This window comes from Manis pentadactyla, chromosome 2, assembly GCF_030020395.1.
Source record: "Manis pentadactyla isolate mManPen7 chromosome 2, mManPen7.hap1, whole genome shotgun sequence".
Classification (NCBI taxonomy): Eukaryota; Metazoa; Chordata; class Mammalia; order Pholidota; family Manidae; genus Manis; species Manis pentadactyla.
In genome coordinates this window covers 155,612,573-155,631,628 of record NC_080020.1, presented here as the reverse complement: position 1 = coordinate 155,631,628, position 19,056 = coordinate 155,612,573, and the positions used below count along the sequence as shown (strand labels likewise).

Genomic DNA, 19,056 nt, shown 5'->3' with positions numbered 1-19,056 from the left:
GTTGTTGAGGATGTGGAGAAATGGGACCCCTCATACACTGCTGTTAGGAATGTAAAATAGTGCAGGTGCTTTAGAAAATCATTTGGCAGTTTCTCAAAAATCTGAACATAAAACTACCATCTGGCCCAGCAATTCCACTTCTAGGTATAAACTCAAAAGAATTTAAAACAGGTACACATATATTCATAAAAGTGCTACTCTCAATAGTCAAAAGGTGGAAACGACCCAAATGCCCATCACCTGCTGAATGGATAACCAAAATATGGTCTATCCATACAGTGGAATAACAGTCATAAAAAGGAATGAAGTCATAATGCCTGTTACTGTGTAGATGAACTTGGGAAGAAGTATGCTAAGTGAAAGATGCCAGAAACAAAGGGCCACATATTGTATGATTCCACCTATATGAAATACCCAGAATAGAGAAAGTCATAGAGACAGAAAGCAGAAGAGTGACTGGCAGGGCCTGGGGGACAGTGGGGCAAGACTGCTTAATGTGAACGAGGCTTTCTTTCAGAGAGATGAAAATTTTGGAACAAGATAGTGGTGATGGTTGCACAATATTGTGAATATACTAAATGCCACTGAATTGTACACTTTGAAATGGTTAATTTTATGTTATGTTTGTTTTATCTCAAAAAATACATTTTCTGACAAAATATTTATATTTAGAGTACATAAAGAAATCCTATACATCCATAAGAAACAACTCAATTGTTTAAATGGGCAAAAGACTTAAGCAGGCACTTCACACAAGAAGATATCCAAATGGCCAATAAGCATATGAAACGATGCTCAACATCACTAGTCAAAAGGAAAATGCAAATTAAAACCAAAGGAGATTCCACTACACCCTTAACAGGCTGCCAGGAAGACCAATAGCACCAAGTGCTGATGAGGATGTGGAGCAACTGCTGATGGAAGTGTACTGTGTAGACTCATTTTGGAAAACTGTCTGGCAATATCCACTTAAGCTAAATATTTGCCTATTATATGGCCCAGTAATTCCACTCCTAGATATTTACCTGAAAAAAAATGAGGGTATGTGTCCACCAAAAGTCATATTCATGAACATTCATATCAGCTTTATTCATAATTGCTGAACACTGGAAACCATCCACATGTCCATCAACAGGGAATGAATATAAATTATGGTATTGAACCAATACTGATACAGCCTGGATGGCTCTTCCAGACATTTTATTAAGCAAAAGAAGCCAGGCACAAACGTGTGGCCAAAAAGAATATGTTTTGATTCCACTTATGTGAAAGTTCTAGAACAGGCAAAACTAATCTATGATGTTAGAAATCAGAATGATGCTCTTTCCCAGGGGAAAGAAAGAGGGAAGGGAGAGAAAGGCCATCTGGGGGAAGGACACTTGGCTTTGTACCTTGATCTAGGTGGTATCAACATGTCAAGAGCCCTTGAGCTGTATATATATGGGGGCTGTGCACTTTTCTGTCTGACCTGAGTAATCTTTTAAAGATGTCCCTCTGGGTGCAGAGTGGAGAGGGACTTGCAGGGGGCTGGTCAGAAGTAGGGGGTATGTTAAAACTGGCACACTCACCCAGCAAGCATCTCCCTGACCTAGCTGGTCAGGCTTGAACCCCAGAGTGGACTCAGTCTGGGTCTCAGGCTAGAAGTGTCTTGAGGAAGGTTTTCTCCCACAGTGCCCTGGCCTAAGCAATGAGACCCAGGCCCAGATTGGAAGAGGGACTCATCCCATGCAGGTGACAGCAGAGCAGGGCAGAAGCCAGGTCCTGGCCTCCCAGCCCAGTGCTCACTGCCATGGAGTATGAGGCTCCCTGAGAGGTCCAGATGGGAGCAGCAAGACATTCGCACCCCTCCTCAGTGGGGTGAACAGCTCACGAGGAGGAAGAGCGCAGGCTACACGCTTGCAGGTGCCTGGCTCATTGGTGGACCCAGTAAACAGGGTGTTGGGACCAGTAGGAGCAGACTCAGATATCTGAAGAAACTGGGGGATTGAAGGGGCCCCTACTCCATCATACAGGGGCTCCTGCGCAAGCTAAGAAGAGCCTAGTAAGCTTGAAGAATGAGCTACTTTCCTCAGAGGCACAGAAAGAGAAGTGGGTCCAGGGCTGGCAGGAGCTGGACAGAGCAGGCCAGACCTAGGCCTGGGCTCCCTGCAGCCCCAGCTGGCACACGAGCTCTGATCAGCTCCCAGACCTGCAGCTTCTAGAGGAGGGGAGTTCACTTCTGAGGCTCCCACCACCGCCAGGCCCTCCTGCAGTGTGGACAGGCAGGTGGCAGCCACCCTCTGCCCAAAGATCCTGTCAACCACAGGGCCAGCCACAAAGCCTGCAGGGCCTCTCAGGCCCAGGAGTCGGGGGGAGGAGAAGGGATGGTGGGGAGAGTCTGGGAGGGCCTGGAGTTTTGGTCCCCACCCTCCCTTGAGGTCTCTTCCCGTGGCCTGGACGGGCTTTGTCCATGAATATGGGATGCTAAAAATAACCCGCCTCTCAAAAAAAAAAAATAGCCCGCCTCTCCATCACCCCAACAGCCACCCTCTAGGACAGTGTGTTCCAAGGCCCAAGCCGCTCTCTAGGGACTGGAGCAATGGGGCAAGAAGGGCTGCACCCAGGCCAGGAGAGCGTGCCCGGAGGCGGGGGCACCACAGCCCAACCCCGGTCAGGCACCCGGTCACCCATCAGCCCTCCTGCCCCCCGAGGCCCTGGGGTGTTGGGTTGTGACAAGAGTCCTGGGAGCTCTTACAGGGTGTGGTGACTGCCTTGGAGGTCCACAAGGAGCCATAGGACCCAGAACACACATACACACACGCACACACACATACACACATGCACATGCATAAACACACACACGCTTGTGTGCAACTCAGCGAAGAAGATGCTGCCTCTCACCATGTGGTTTCCTCCTTTGATCCCAAAAATGTCCCTGGCTGGGGCCCAGAGGGGACTTTATATGGGATGGGGGTGGGGGGAAGGAGAGACTTGAGTCAGCAAGTACAGCCTATGTCCTTGTCCCTCTTGTCTGTGGCCCCATCCCCATAGGAGAGGAAAAGGTTGTTAATGGCACTCAATGTAAAGAGTTCAGGCTCTGGAGACAGACTTGGGTCCAAACCCTGCCTCACCCCTGACTCCAGTGTGACCTTAAGAAAGGTACTTAACCTCTCTGTGCCTCATTGGTAAAATAGATGCTCATGGTTCGTGTTTGTAGGGTTGCTGGGTGGCTAAACCAGTTCACAAGTTGCTACATGTGCAGTGCCTGACGCATAGTGACCACTCAGGAAAGAGTATTAGTATTAGAGCCCCATGGACCATTGGCTAGGGAATCGAACGTCAGGTCTTGCCTCTTCCATTGACCAGCTGTGTGGCCTTGAGCAAGTTGCTGGGCTGCTTTGATCTTTCATTTCCAGGCCTGTAGAACAGAGTAATGCCCCTTACCTCCTGGAGCTGTGGCAAAGCTTCGGAGTGGATGACCTTATGATGGCACTGAGCATGCAGGGAGCACAGAGGGGCAGGCAGGGGGCAGGGGGACAGAGTAAAGGCAGCTCTGTGGCCTACACTGTTTCATGACCAGGTGCAGGTCTTCCTGGCCATGCACCATACAGGCTGGAGCCTACCCTGGGCCCCCCTTGCTCCAGCCTGGGGAGCCCCACAGGCTTCCTAAGGCCCCTACAGAGCAACCCCACTTGGCCAGTAGGCCCTGCCCATCTCCACCACCTTCATGCAGTCCCGCTGCACCCAAGGGTGGGGCAGAAGGAGGGAGAGAGACAGAGACAGGCCAAGAGAAAGAGACAGAGGGAAACTGAGGAAAAGACTCAGGATGCAGCAAAAAGGAAAGAGGAGAGAGGAGAGAAAAATGAGGGAAAGGAGGAGGAGGAGGGAGAGGGAGACCCAGACACAGCACAACAAAACACAGAAACAGAAAAATTCTGGAAATTTAGAAAACAGGAGTGACCTCTGCAAAAGGACCAAAATGGAAGGGAGGGAGGTAAGGAGGGAGAGAGGGGGACGAGCTGGGGAACCTGAAGGGGGCCGTGGGGTCTTCGGTGGGGCCAGGGGAGCTGGAGACAGCCCAACTCCCTGGGGAACAGGGCTTTTACCTAAGGATGGGTTATGTGTTGTCATGACAACAGATGTAGCATTTAGGGTAATTACCTGTGAATAACAGAGGGAAGAGGTAGCAGCCCTGGCTGTTGCAACAGCCAGGGAGGGGGTGGTCTTGGAGACAGCTCTAGGCCCCCATCTGCCCCTGCCTGTCCCAGACTCTTACCTCAGCCTCAGCCTAGCCAGGACCTTCCAAGTCCAAGAGCTGCCCCAGGGCAGACCTTCTGAGCCACACCCATGTCCCCAGGTCCTGCCTCCCTCCCCAAGCTGCCTAGGTCTGCCAGTACACACAGGCCCTGTCTCTGTGACAAGCATCTCATAACTCTCCAGGACCCTCTGAGCAACATTCAGCAGGGGCCTCATTGTTCAGATGAAAATGCAGAAGTCAGGGAAGTTGAGCGGCTTCTCTGAGGTCACACAGCAAGTCAGCCAGGGTCTGAATGCAGCTCTGCATTCAGAATGCAGAATGGAGGTCTGCCCAGCCCCTCCCAGGATGATTCCTGGGACCAAGAGCTGATCCTCAGAAGTCCTAGAGACAGACTATTCCTGAACACCCTCACCCTTTTATCACCTGTTGGAAAGGGGCAGAGAAAGCATTTGTGTGTTATAGAAAATATTCAGTGCACCAGCTCTCTTCATGCACTGTCCCATCTTGAGATGTTTCTTTCTGTTTTACAGATATGAAAACAGGCTCAGAGACAAGTGACTTACTTAAGGAGTCCCCCTGATCAGGGCCAGTTGCCCTGCGCTGAGCAACTGTCTGCCCTGGGGCCGTCCCAGGCCTGGCTGGGCCAATGACAGGACAACAAATTAACTCATTAGATACCCTGATATTTGGGGAATTGAGCAACTTGTCTGCTGGGTGACTGCAGGGCCTGGACTGTTTGTCCAGGGTCCTGAGCCTTGGGGTTTGATGGGCCTGAAGCCAAGGCTCTCATCCAGCTCCCTGCAGTTGAGGGCAGCCCCCACCAGGAAGCCTGTGATGTCCATGCTGCCCTTTCTACTTACATCCTCTGGGCCATTGGCCTCACATCCACAGAGCCTCCTAACAGACATCCCCCTCAGAGCCACCAGGCTGAGGGGGTGGTGGACATGTTGGCTCCAGTGGCTCCAGTGGGACGGAGTGCCTGGCCTAGCAGAGAGAGGGCAGCCAGGAAGTGCGTGCTTGGCTTCGCAGGAAGGCATGTCTGCTAGCAATCCCAGCCTCTGGGAGGATGAGCTCTGGCCTTTCGCATGCCTTTGGGCCCCATACCCTGGGCCCAGAGCTCTCCCTGGCTGCTGTCAGGGTGACAGCGGGGCCCTCTAACAACCCCCCCAGGCCCATCCCAAGTGAGCTTCCCCAGGGACAGACCCAGGTCCCAGCCTCTGAAACAACCCCCAGAATCTGCAAAGGCTGGCCAGGGGATGGGGCAGGACCCAGGGGCTGCAAGCTTGCAGAAGCTCCAAGCTGCCTGCCACTGGGGAGTCGGGGGAAGGAGTGTGTGTGTGTGGAGAGATTACTAACGGGATGGAGCTGCACTTGGTAAGGCAGGGCTGAGGATTTTGAGCCCTGCTAGAGAATTTATCAACACACTTGACAAGACAAAGGAAGAGAGGAGGAGGAGGAAGCTTCATGAGGAGAGAAAAAAGGGGCTGATGCCCTGGGGGTGGGGAAGGGGCTCCTCCTGAGAGCTGGTCGCCAGCCCTTCATTCCCTCCCACATCCCTTGGATGCAGGGCCACAGGCGGCAGCTGCACAGGGTCTGGGCCCATTGGTCCCCGAGGTGTTCCCTGGGCGCACACTGCCCAGGCAGCTGTATTCAGAAGGATGTCAGTGAGCAGGGGCAGGGGCCTAAGCAGTTCTGCGGAGGGAGTGGCCCTGCCCTGAGGCTCAGGGCAGCCACAGGGACCATGACCTCTGGGTGGTCAGGGTTCACCCCAACAGAGGCTCTTCTGAGTGAGGACAGAGAGGGGGCAGGGAGGAGGGTAGAGGGAAAGAAGGGTCACAGGCTGGATCCAGCAGACTGTAGAGGAGCTGGTGTGCTGAGGGGGGAGGCAGGGAGGCCTGGGCAGAGTGAGAGCAGCCTGCATCTTCTGAGGCCCACCCAACCAGAGGGACGCCCAGGATCGGGATGAGAGGGGCCATGTCACCCCACAAGCTGCTGCCAGGATGAGGTGGGCTCCTCCCTGATCTTGGCCCAGAGCTGAAGCACAGAGGGCACAGATCCCTCAGTGTTTACCCTTTAGCATCTGAAAAGCCACTCCCAGCCCCTGGGGTTCAGGGCAGAGGGGGAAGCACTTCACCAACAAGCCAAGCCCCAAGGGGCTGAGATGGGTATCACATACACCATGACAAATTGTGGGGCAGCTGGGGCCAGCGTGCCCTCACACCTCCCACCCATACCTCCAGGCTGTTCCCAGGACCATCTTCCTCCCAAGGGTGGTGTGGGCAGGGCTGGTGCCATAGCTGGACCGAGGCCCCCACAGAGAGCTGTACCCTGAGTGCCAGGAGACCTGGGCTCTGGTGCGGCTCCAGGCACTGCCCACTGTGACCTGGGACAAGTCCCTCAACTGCCTGGGCCCAGGTGCCACAGAATAGAAGGGTAGAAATGAAATTAGACATGCCAGATTTAACCCCCTCCCAACAGGTCTGTGTAATGTGCTGCCTGTGGGCATCACCCCAGAGTTCCTGACCCCTGCTCTCCACCGACGGGGTCTCACAGGAGTGCACTGGACACGGGGAGCTGGGCATGTATCAGGGGCTCTGGGGGCATGCACACTCCCCAGTGCCCCTCACCAAGACCCAGGCAGCCAGGGAGACTTCAAGCCAGAGAGAAGAAAATAAACACGTTTGCTGGCCGCCTTCAGCTGTGGTCGTGTCTCCTCCCATTTGCCACCGCCACCTCCTCACACTGTCGCTCTGTCGCTCTTCCTTGTTTCCTGGAGCCTGACATCCTGACTGAGGCAGCTGCTGGCCCTGGGCCTCACCTGGCCTGTCGGCTGCCACTGGGGAGCAATCTGGGGCCAGAGGCACCTCAGAACATGGTTGAGCCCACACACAAGCCATAGCCCAGGCAGCTTGGTCCCCCTGCTCCCCACTGCAACCCTCTTGCCCAAGACACCAGCACCACCCTCCAGCTGCCTCCTTCCCGGCTTCCTGCACCCAAGAAGGCCCGCCCACCCTGCCTTCTCTGTGTCCAGCCACTGCCCTCTGTCCCTCGGTGCTCTGTGACCTCGCTGCTGGAGGCCTCTCCTTGCCAGCTGAGCCCCCCGCAGGGTGGCATTGGCTGTCTGTGACTCTGAGCCTAGCGCAGAGCTCCGAGCACTGAGCACTGAAAGACGGTGCAAGAAGGGACCCAGGCATCCAGGCAGGTTTGACACAGGACCCTCCAAACTGCTTCCCCTGGACCAGATGCCCATCCTGGGACTGCAACCAAGATGGGCCCAGGGCTGGGGCAGAGGGCCGCATGGGGCAATCTCTGCCCACCTCCGCAGTTCCCAGCAAGACCCCCCCAACTTGCACACTCCACTGAGCCAAACCAAGGCCAGGCTGTAGGGAACTCAAAGCCCACGTGCGGCTGCCCAGCAGCGGCTCAGCCAATACCCAACACCTGCTGTGGTCCAAGCCCATCTCTTGAAGCTCTAGCCTCCCTCCCCACTGTCCACTCTCCCTCCCCTCCCTGGCGGAGTTCTCATCAATACGGTTGTCAGAACCTCACCACGTTTCCCATGGTATTTTAAGTGTCTGGCAGTTGGCCAGCCAAGCCAGCCCCTACATTTTCTTCATTTGCCAGGACTGTCAGGCCTGGGATACTTCGGCAGTGAACAGACATCTGTCCCCACCCTCATGGGGGACAGTCTAGTTCCCTACCAGACTAAGCAGGGAACAAAGACAAGGAGCAGACAGGGAGGTGAAAGATCTAGTATGCCAGCTGGGGGTAAGTGTTTGGGAAGCTCTTGGCAGGGACAGGAGATGGGTGTTTGGTTGGGGAGGGGCCAGGGCAGGTACAGGGTATGGTGATGCACACAGATGGACGGACTTGCAGGGGCCCGGTTGCTGTGGAGCACTGTGCAGATGGAGGGGATTGGGGCTCAACTTCTACTCCTGGGACTCAGGTAGCAACGGCATCTGCTCAGACTGGGTGATCAGACCCACAGCAGTGTAACAGGCTGTCCAGCTGTGCGGGCTGGGCGATTCTTGAACCCTCCTTGCCCTGCGTCACATATCCCTGAGAGAATAAGACCTCCCGGTATCTTTGCGTCCCTTCCCCTCTCTTCCTGCCCACTTCTGACCTAGATCAAGGCAAGCTGGCCCAAGAAGCTCCCACTCTGCCCCAGTTCTTGCCATGCTGCCTGGCCTCACCCTCAGCAGACATCCCCTGGCCCTTCCATCTGCTGGAAGCTGTGTTTCCATATGCAATCTTATCAGAATCTCTGGTCCTGGGCACTGACCCCCCCATACTGCAACAGCAGTGCAGGAATCCAGAGACTGTCCTCTTTACCATCCCTCATAGGAGGTTCTCCTCACATCAGGCTGAGCAGCCCTTTCCCCCATATGCTCACAGAGAACGAGGCCAGGATGTCCCTAAGATCTGAGAAGCAAATATGTTTCGTCTTGCACACTAGCTGCAAGTGTTTGAGGATGCTTGCCTGGACTCCTTGTAGCCTTGTCTTGGCTAATGGGAGAGTCCTGGGGTCCATTAGCAACATCTGGCATGGACAGAGCAGTAAGGTTGTGGTCATTCATGTGGGGTATTTGACACATTTGCCTGAGAACCTTCCCCTTCCAGCTCTACACTGGAGAAAGCCTGGCAGGGGCTTCTGGTGGGAGAGGCTTTGGAGCCCAGGAAAGCCTAGGGTAAGGGATAGATACGGCAGATAGAGCAGATTCCACATGTGGCATGGGGCCATCTTCCAGGGTGCAGAGCCCACCCTCCTTCCATCAGGCTGCTGATGGAAGTTAGCAGTGAGGCAGGGGACATCAAGGGACAAGAGTCCTGCCCACTCTCCTTGGAGAGGACCTGGACTTCCAGAAGAGTAATCATAATGGCTTTGCCATTCATAGGTGCCAACTCTGTGGGCCCACACTCTACTAGGGCATCTTATATGTCACCTCTATCTCTCAACACACCCCTTTAATCTTAAGGTAGTTCATATTATCCATTCTAAATGTGAGGAAATTGAGGCTCAGAGAGGGTTTGTGGTTTGTCTGAGGCCACACAGCTCATAGGCGATGGAGCCAGGTTTGACTCCACAGCCAGGACCCTTTCCATGCTGCCACTGGGATGACCCAGCCATGCCCTCTGTCTGCCTGTGCCTTCTCTGTTCAGCCCCATCTGCTCTTCTGCGTGCCGGATGGACTCCTGCCACCACCTCCCAGGACACCTCCTGCCTGCCCAGCTCTGCGGGACAGTTCTCCCGCCTCTTGCTCAGCCAAGGTCAGGATGGAATCTTCCAACAGAGTTTCTCTAGGAAACTATGGGAAAACAACAAAACAAAACAGAACAGAAAAATTAAATACCAACTCAGAGATGCATTCCCAGACCACAGGGTCCCCAGCGTTAGGTAACTAAGGCCAAGGCCTCCCTAGTTTGCTGGAAAAACTCACTCAACAAATGCTTCCTGTGCATCTGTTTGCTCTGTGCCAGGCTGGGAGGCATACATGCATCAAGGCAGAGGGTCCTGCCCTCCAGGGTAGGCCGGCAGGCACATGCCCACAGCTGGGGTCAAAGTGCGTTTATTTTCAGGAGCCGGATCTTCTCTGTCTCACTCAAGGCCGTGGCCCAATGAGAACAAGGTTTTCCCAGGAGTACCATGCCCCTGCCTGCCCCTCCCAGAAGACCTCACCCTGCCTCCTTCTCCTTTCTGCCTTACCTAAGACGCAATGTTGAGAACAGACTTCTCTCTGCCTCTCCACATGCACAGGCCCCTTTCCCAGGCCCACCAGCTCCCGGCCTTCCTTGTGGGAATATCTTTCAAGGTGGCTCTTTTGCAGTTCACACTACCTAGATCTGCGTGGTCAAGGGCAGGACAGGGAGGTGGCCAAGAGGTGCTATTTGAGTTGGAGTGGGAAAGGGTTGGTGACCTTAGGTGCTGACAGAGAAGGAAGCCTGGTGGGCAGGTAGGAGGAGCTGCTTCCCGACAGGTGATGGGCAGAAAAAGGCAGGGGTGGTGGGGGCAGGAGACCACTGATTTGTTCCTCCTCCTCTCTCTGCTCCTGCCCAGTAGTTCCTAAGGCAGCACCCAGGACATCATCTGAACCACACTCCAGTCCAACTCCTTCACCTGATAAAGAGGAATTTGAAGCCCAGAGAGGTGAAAGGCCTTGCCCAAGGTTACCCAGCAACTTGGTGGCCCTGCTGGGACCATGACCTGAGCCTCTGGATCCTAGCCAGAGTTTCTGAAATGGCTGGAGCCCTGTGCCTACCCAAACTCCAGCTGCCAGGCCCCCCCTGGATTTGCAGGGGAACAGCTGTGTCAAAGTGGCACCTGGGAGGGGGAGAGCTGGGTTTAACCCTCACCTGCCCCCAGTGTCCAGGGACTCCAAGCCGCGGGCCCAGGCAGCCTCTCACGCTCCCTCCCTTGCAGCTGCAGCTGGGCTGGGGTGGGAACGGAACTGATGGACATGGGGACACTCGGCCCTTTTCTCTCTTGAAGCAGCCCAGGTCCCCATGGGGTTGGAGGTAGTGGCTTGAGATTGGAGGGGCCTGCCCCCCAGCTCCAGAAGGGGCCTTCCCCCTCCCCAGGGAAATCGGAGGTCAGAACCCTCGCACCGTCTCGGCCTGGGCCCAGCACCTCCCCCGCCTGCCTGAGAGCCAGGGGTCCCAGGGGGCTGCAGGGGCCAGAAATAGCCCCAACTTGCCAGAGAAGGGGGCTCTTTTTGGTCTGCAATCTGTTCTGGTCCCCTTGTAACCACAATAGCCCACGGAGCCTACAGGTCCCCTGAAGAGCCAGGACCATCCCCAAGGGGGAGGCAGAAGTCAGAAGGTCAGCAGGAGGCAGAGGGAAGGCTCAGGCGGGAGAGCTAGTCCCTGAGGACCCGCAAGTGGGAAAGACCAGGAGGGGGCGGTGGAGGAAGAGAAGGAGGGAGAGGAGTGGAGGGAGCTGGGGAGAATCCCACGGGGAGAAGGTGGTATTAAGAAGGGGCCCCTTTCCCCTTGAAATCACTGTTTATCAATAGTTGGCCACAAGGCCAAGCCAAGGGCAGGAGCCTTTGGCCCAGGTCCAGGGGAGGGTGTGAGGAGATCAGAGCCGGTGAACCCTGGGGAGGGTGCGAGCTGACATCCAGACTCCTTCCAGCTCTGGCCTGCTGACAACAGCCTTCCCCATGCTGGACGGAAGAAAGGATGGATGCGGGGAGCACAAAGAATCCCAGAACCTAATTTTAGCTGAGGGCTCCCCGCCTCCCCTGCTAACAGTGAGCAGACCCTGGAAGGGTGGGAGCTCCCACCCCCTGCCTGGGCTCCCACTCTCATGCAGGTGCCAGCAGGCAGGGAGATTAACCCCAAAGCTGTGGGGTCTCTGCAGGGGAGACCCTCAGCTCGCACAGGGCAGGGGCTCTGCTGGCCTGAGAGGGCCCTGGACCTACTCCCCACTGTTGAGGAATCAAGTGCTGAGGCCCGTTAGTGACACAATTGAGCTCAGATTCGGTGGTTTATGTCCCAGTGCTAGATGGCCTCTGGCAAGGCCCTCAACCTTCCTCAGCCTCAGTTCCTCCACCCTTAAAATGGAGGTAGTGATGGCTCCAATCTCAGATGATGCATGTCAGGCACTGGCCCGAATGACCCAGAGCTGTCGTTATTCCTTTGTCCCTGTGCATCTCAGGGAGCCGCAAACTGATCAGTCACTCCTGACCCAGTCTGCCTCTGTGATAAGGTACAAAGTTGAAGAAAACACAGCCCTGATCCTGCCCAGGAGCATGACTCTAAGACAACTGAATGACCCCAGGAACCTCTGCATTTGGGCCTTCCAGGGTGTGGGCTAGGGGCAGGGCAGAGAGGGAGCCTCCAGCTGGAAAGCTCCGGGGACCACAGGGGCCATCTCTCATGGGCCAACAGGGACACTGAGGCCCCAAGAGGGACCCAGCCCTGTCCAGAGACAGGTAGATGAATGATGGCAGAAACAGGGCCTGACATGTCCCACCTGCCACCTCCCCACTGTGATTTTCACTGGTAAAAAGTCCCACCCCAGTGCTGCTGTCCACAGTGACCAAGCTGTATGAGCAGAATTCCTGGCTGGCACCAGGGAAGTGAAAAAGGTTGCCCAGTAACCTCTCCAGCTGGGCAGATGCCTCCTTCTCAGCCAGCAGCAACCCCATTTGCAGGTAGTAGCTGGCCAAGGCCTCACACCCCCTTTCCAGCACACTCACCCCACCAAAATACACAAAATGGAGACCATGCAGGGGCTGGGAGGGGGCCAGGCCTGATAAACCCACAAGCACCCCTCCCCCTTGAGTCTTGGCTGTAGGTCAAGCTGGGCCCTCTTGCCATGGATCCCTTCTGAGCAGGCACGTCAGCAGCACCTCCTACAACAGTGCTCCAAAGAGGAGTTCCCAGCGACCCAAACTTCTCAGCAGCTTGCCTGAGGCTGGGGCTGAACTGCCTTTCAAGGAAGTCCCCTGTGATCTAAGGACCCAGATTCTCCCTGGGCTAGTACAGTTGCAAGAGGAGTCTTCCTAAGTCCTCCTCCCTCCCTCTTGTTTAGCTGTCTGCTCTATTGATAACTCCCTTTGGTCAGGGATATCTTAAGACAGAAGTTAGTAGGGTCTCCAGAAGGCAGAAGTTCCCAGCCAAGACAGCACACATCTACCTAGTAAAAAACCCTCCCTGCTGGCCTCCTGTCCTTGCCTGCTGCCTCCTGCAGGATTACTCTTGGGAGCAGAGTCTGTGATCCCACCCCTGTATCTCTGCTGCTCTGTGCCCACCTCATTGACCCACTCCCCTCAGACGGGCTCAGGGTGAAATCAAAGCAGGTACTACTCACATGGAACAGAAGGAATGGGTTGTGAGAGGACGAGAAGACCAGATTGGGAGTCCAAGGCTCCAGCTGCCCTACCTATTAGCTGTGAGACCCTGGACAAGTCCCCAGCACTCTGCACCTCAGGTTCTTCATCTGAGAACTGAGTAAGGCAGCAAAATGTTGCCAGACCTGGCACAGGACCTGGCGCACAGCAGACTGTCAGCAGATGGGCCTGAATATGGGCCTGCTATTCCTTGAGTCTGGACACAATCCCTTCAGTAGAAAGGTGAGGTATGCTGGGCACAGAGACAGACAACCTGGGATCTAGACCCAGCTCTGCCACCATGTGGGGGGTCTGAGGCAAGTCACCTCCCTCTTTAATAAAATCCAAAATTTGGACTGAGCAGTCTGGAATGGAACCTGTGAAACACATACCATCACTTACACATTCTGTAGCAAGGCCAGACATGAGCAGTCGATCACAGCACTGCTGCCTACTGACTCCAGGCATATGCAGTTTCAGAATCCCTGAACAGCCAGCACCACTGAATGACAGCTGAAGTAAGAGATGGAACCACAGGTCTGCACCTGAATTTTGTGACTTTGGGACTTTGGGACCCAGCTGGGTGACTTTGAGCCTTAGTTTCCTCTTCTGTAACATAGCCACACCCAGCAAGTTTGTGAGGATTAAATGAGATAATGCATTCAAAATGGACTGCCAACAGTCCAGCTCCAGTAGGGGTAATTTTCTGCCACCACCTCCAGAGACTGGGCAGGAAGCTCTGCCTCCAGGCCCATTGGCCTGCCCCTTGCATACCCTCAGGCAACATGGACAGTGTAGTCCAGTGGAAGGAGTTTGAGCTTGGATGACCTCAGGCTAGTTGTAACTCTCTCTGAGCCTCAGCTTCTCCTAAATAAAATGGGCTGATACTTATTTTACAGGGTGGGCATAAGGATTAAATGAGGTATCAGACAAAGTGCCAGAGAAGAGACTGTTCAGTAAGCAGAGCACAAATGGGCTTCTCTGATCTACACTCCCCAGGCCACAGCACCTTCATGGTGGGTGTCCAGGCTGCTAGAAAAAGCTGGGAGGGAGCATGGCTTTCTGGCCAAGTCCTCAGGGAAGCTGCCAAGTCACCAATGCAAGTGGGTACATAGGAATCTCCACTGGTCACCGTGGCAGAAGCCATGGTCCCAGGAAAGCGTGAATCCTGGATCAAGGTGAAGGTGGGACGTGGCCTCCCACCACCAGACCCTGGGGCCTCTCTGCTCCTCCTTGCACCCTCCCCTCCCAGGCTGCACCCCTCCCTGGGATCTGCCATTGGCATCAGCCCTACCCCTGTCCCCTGATCAAGGCCAACCTGGTGCAGGCCCCAGAGGCTGCCCTCTCTGAGGTGGAATAGTAAGCCCGGTGGACTCAACTTCTAATCCAAGTCACAGGGTGGCTTTGGGGCCTCTTCTGGGAAATGCAGAAACAAGGGATGACATCCACAGGCCTTCCAGCTCTGACGTCATGACTGAACCTTAGTGTGGGAGAGCGTGAAGCAAAGCGGCTCATTCCGCTCTCCCGCCTTCATGAAAGGCAGCTGCTGAAAACACGCAGGGAGACATCCTTCCCTCCTCCCTGTGCTCCTCCCACCCCATGTGATTGCTGTCTAACCACCTCCTCTACTCCTCTGACCCCCAGCTGTTGTTCCTGACCTCCCAGCAGGGCTAACTTGAGGCTGGCTCTCAAACTGCTACAAATCTGCCAAACACAGTACCTTTGGTATGTGGTGTCCCCTGCTGGAAACACCTTCTTAGCTTGCTTCTTGGTGTACTCCTGCTCTTCCCTCAAGACCCAACCCAAAGGCCACCCCCTCTAGGAAGCCCTCCCTTCCCAAGCAGCCAGTCTCAGGCTCCTCTGACCACTCTCACCCCTACTGACTTGTAATAATGAAGAAAGGATGCTGAGTGGACAAAGCAGGCAGGCAGGTGGGTGGGCACCAGCCAGCCACACCTGGAGGAGGAGAAAGGCCCGGGGAGGGCGCCCATGCCCAGAGTCTGCTATGCAAGTAGCTAAGGAAAAATTACCCCTAGCAGCCCTTGAGCAACAAGGACACAGCCTGCATATTACAAAATATCCTTTATTGATAAAATAGCTCAGACTTCTAAAAAAACACCTGCATATCACAACAAGGGGGACACAGGCAAGAATAGCAGAAGTCCCATGGGGAAAACACAAGCCCAGTCAGCAGACATCTCAGGTCAGCCCCTCCCCTGGGCCCAGGCTCCCAAGCCCCACCCCAGGGCAGTGCCCAGGCCTCACACATAGAGACCAAGGAACAAGCTGTACAGTCCCCTTCCCCAGGAGGGACTCTCTTTGGTGCCCCCCATTCTCTCTCCACACCAGAAAACCCCTTCAGCACCTTCCAAATCTGGCCAGGTCCCCTAGTGACAACTGCATCTGTGCTGCTCAGCCCTACCCACAAGCTGGTGGTGAAGCCAGCCACTCCCATGGGGAAGACTGGGAAACATCCTTCACATGCTCCCATTTGTTCTGGGTGCCAGGTCATGGGGTAAGGGAGAGAATTCGGAGGGGAGGGTTCCCTTGTATCACTGGGATGCAGCAGCAAGCTGGGTTGGAGATGGCCCAGGGCGATCCCATCACAGTGCCTATTTGGGGGTTGGAGACCTGCCTAGGCACCTTGGGGTCCTTGCTCACCTGCTCCAGTCGCAGCACCACCCCTGGGGGCTCTGTCACCTGCCATAGGCTGTCATCTCAGACTGTTCCTATGGTGTGGCTATTTTTAGCTATCTTGGGGAAACAATTTGCCTGCTTGATGATAAAAGACTTACCCCCACTGGGGGGCCCAAGCCACTGAAAACCTTGTTGGTGTGGCAGGTGAAATGTCGAGAAGTTGCCACGCAGCATAATAATGTAAACCTTTGCAGGCACAAGAACATGTTCTCAAAGAAATCTTTTAACTGAAATAGTGGTCCTGTCTGCCACTCCCCACTTCCAGTTTGGGGTAGGAATTTACACACCCAGGCACAGACCAAAAGTCTACAGGAAGACAGCTGATGGTAACACACAGAGAAGGGGATTTTTATATCCCCGAATAATCACATTTTCTGGTTCTCTAGTGCATTCCCCCATGGAGCTCAAAGCTTTCCACAAAGCCTTTCATCTCCCTGCAGCAAGTAAGCTATTGTTACCCAGGGGTTTCTGCAGGGGATAAATGCTAGTGATCCGGGATCTCCTGTGGAGGCAGAGGCCAAGCTTCCAGACTGCCCCTCTGAGGCATCCACATACACATCTGCCTCCCAGAGGGGTACAAGGTAAGGAAGAGGATCCACAGTTCTGGGCTTTAAAGGAGATACAAATTCAAAAGCAGGGGGAAAGGGGAAGAAGGGCCCAGAGACAGTGCTAGCCCATAAACCCCCACTCAGTGCCTGATAGGGGTCACGGGTACCCAATGTGCATGCTCCTCCTCAGCAGCAGGCCATCCTGGGAAACATGGAAGGCTGGCTTCCTGCTCTTTACCAGGGGAAGATGAGAAATAAACAAAACACTGCAAGCAAGTGACTGGCCAGGGAACATGGGGTATTCGAGGAAGGGAAGCCCACCCATTGGCTTTGCCGGCATCTGGGGCTCTGGGAGGGAGGTGCTTTATCCTAGTCTGGGCTCAGCTACATTCAGGAAGGTCCAAGCTTCATCCATCTGCCTGTTCTCAGGCTGGGAATGGAGAAGATGCCCCCTTCCAGCCAAGCCGGCAAGGGGAGTCTTCAAAAACCCTGTGAACAGCAGCCCTGCCCCTGCCCCTGCCCCTGCCCCTCCCAGGAGGCTCCCAAGATGAGCTTGAAGCACCTGGGTGGGCCCCAGAAAGCCCCAGGGAGGTGGCCACACAAAACAGAGCAAGAATTAGGGTGGCTCTGGTGCCACCTGGCACCAACCCGACATGGGCAGCAGGCAGGCGGCTCACCATGCCGTCTGGGTCCACTGGCGGCAAAGGATCCTTCGGAAGGCACGGCGAAAGTCCTGGTTGAAGATTGTGTAGATGACGGGGTTCAGCGAGCTGTTGCAGTAGCCAATCCAGAAGAAGAACTGGAAGAGGCCATGGGGCACCTTGCAGTGCTGTGGGCAGATGGCGCCCAGGCTGTAGCTGAAGAAGAAGGGGAACCAGCAGAGCACGAAGACACCAATCACCACAGCCAGCACGAAGGTGAACCGCTTCTCCCTGGTCAGCTGCGCCCGCCGACGCCACCACTGCCCACCACCCACAGCAGCGCCCAAGCCCCTGCCCAGAAGCACTTGGCCACGCAGGGTCGCCAGCACCCGGGAGCCCTGTGGCTGCTGCAGGGGTGGGCTGCAAACCGAGGCAGGAGACGCTGGCAAGGCCTGAGGCTCATGTTCCTCCTCCTCCTCCTCTTCCTCCTCCTCCTCTTCTTCAGCTTCCTCCTCCGGAGATGCCCCACAAACACCTTCATTCTGACCCTGACCTGAGTTGGGAAGGGCAGACCAGCTGGGTGGCAAGGCGGGAGTCCCCGGATCTTCAGGGGTCTCCCCCTCTCTCTTCTCCCCAATGGGCTTGGAGTGTCCATTGGCCTCTCCAGGAGCAGCCAGAGAAGCCAGGGTTGGCAGTGTAGCTGAAGGTCTCCCAGTGACCCAGCGGGGCTGCTTAGACTCACCCTCACGAGGGTCCCCCTTAGCCCTGGGACCTCTGCGATGGCTGCGTTTGGCGATCAGGTAGATGCGCAGGTAGACAAGGATCATGATAAGGCAGGGTGCGAAGAAGGATCCGATGCTGGAGGCCAGGATGTACCAGGCCTCTTGGTTGAGCTTGCACTGCGGGCGCCCACGGGGCTGCGAACTCTGGTCACCCTTGTAAATAAGGGGTGGTAGCGAGATGACCGCCGCAATGAGCCACACGGTGAGGATGATGCACTTGATGCGGCGTGGGGTGCGCTTGGAGTTGTACTCCAGTGCTCGGCTCACCGCCCAGTAGCGGTCCAGGCTGATGGCGCACAGGTGCACGATGGACGAGGTACAGAAGAGCACATCGAGCGCCAGGTACACCTCGCACCACGTGCGCCGGAAGTACCAATAGCCGAGCAGCTCATTGGCCAGCGAGAAAGGGATGATGAGCGTGGCCACAAGGATGTCAGCGGCGGCCAGCGACACCAGGAACAGGTTCTGTGGGGCACGCAGCGAGCGACTAGTCAACACAGCCAAGATGACCAGCGCGTTGCCAAAGATGGTAAACAGGATGAGGAAGGTGATGATAGCAGCTATGGCCGCGGTGGCCTGCACTGAGTAGGGCTCCTGGTGGTCCATGGCGGGGCCGGACGTGGCCAGAGGGGGCGCTGCTCGCCCAGCGCGTGCCCAGGCAGCGACGGCGCTGTCTCACCCAGCTCCTCTAGACAAGGGGGTCACCCCCCTGGCTGCGCTGAAGGCGCTGGAGCCCCATGGTGAGACCGAACGGGGCCTAGGAGATCGGGGGAATGCCAGGGGCCAGCGACCACCCTCCTACATCCTCTTCCACTGGAGCCCGGCGTCCCTGCCGTCTGCCCCGGAGAAGTTTTCCAAGTTGTCCGCTGCGGTCCCGGCCTCGCCCGGAACGGGGGGAAAGTTGCGCCCTCCAGCCACCAGGCTGATGGACGAACGCCGGGCCCCGGGGCCCCGGAGGGCCGGGCAGGGGGCGCGCCACCGGTCCTTGGAGGAGGCGCGGAGGCAGAGGTGCCCGCTCCGTCCGCTAGCTCGCTCAGTCTGGGAGCCACTCCTGCAGGCAACCCGCCGCGGCAGGGGAATGGGGCCAGAGCTAGCGCGGCTGGAGGAGGGAGGAGACTGGAGGCGGGAGCTGGAGGAAGAGGGAGGCGGGGCGGGGCGGGGCGAGCGACCAAGGGTGGGTGGAAGGTGCGCCTCGGCGGAGGACCTACGGCCCGCAGCCTCCCCGCGCCCAGCTTAGCCCTGGAGCTCCTACCCCTTCTCCTCCCGGCCTCCGCGCAGCGGGGGGTCAGAGAGATCCGGCGTCTGGGGTCTTCGGGACTC

The 19,056-nt window shown here is 56.2% G+C and overlaps 1 protein-coding gene across 1 annotated transcript; it reads right to left on the bottom strand.

Annotated features, from left to right (window-relative positions):
• Nucleotides 1-15,154: 15,154 nt before the first annotated feature.
• ADRA2B (adrenoceptor alpha 2B) lies at nucleotides 15,155-18,819 on the bottom strand. Its single transcript, XM_057496981.1, has one exon. It carries the CDS (start codon nucleotides 18,340-18,342, stop codon nucleotides 16,987-16,989), a length of 1,356 nt encoding a protein of 451 aa, XP_057352964.1. The 5' UTR covers nucleotides 18,343-18,819; the 3' UTR covers nucleotides 15,155-16,986.
• Between the last annotated feature and the right edge of the window lie 237 nt (nucleotides 18,820-19,056).

Coding starts and splice junctions, on each gene's coding strand:
- ADRA2B (XM_057496981.1), bottom strand. CDS start 18,342: ATGGACCACCAGGAGCCCTACTCAGTGCAGGCCACCGCGGCCATAGCT.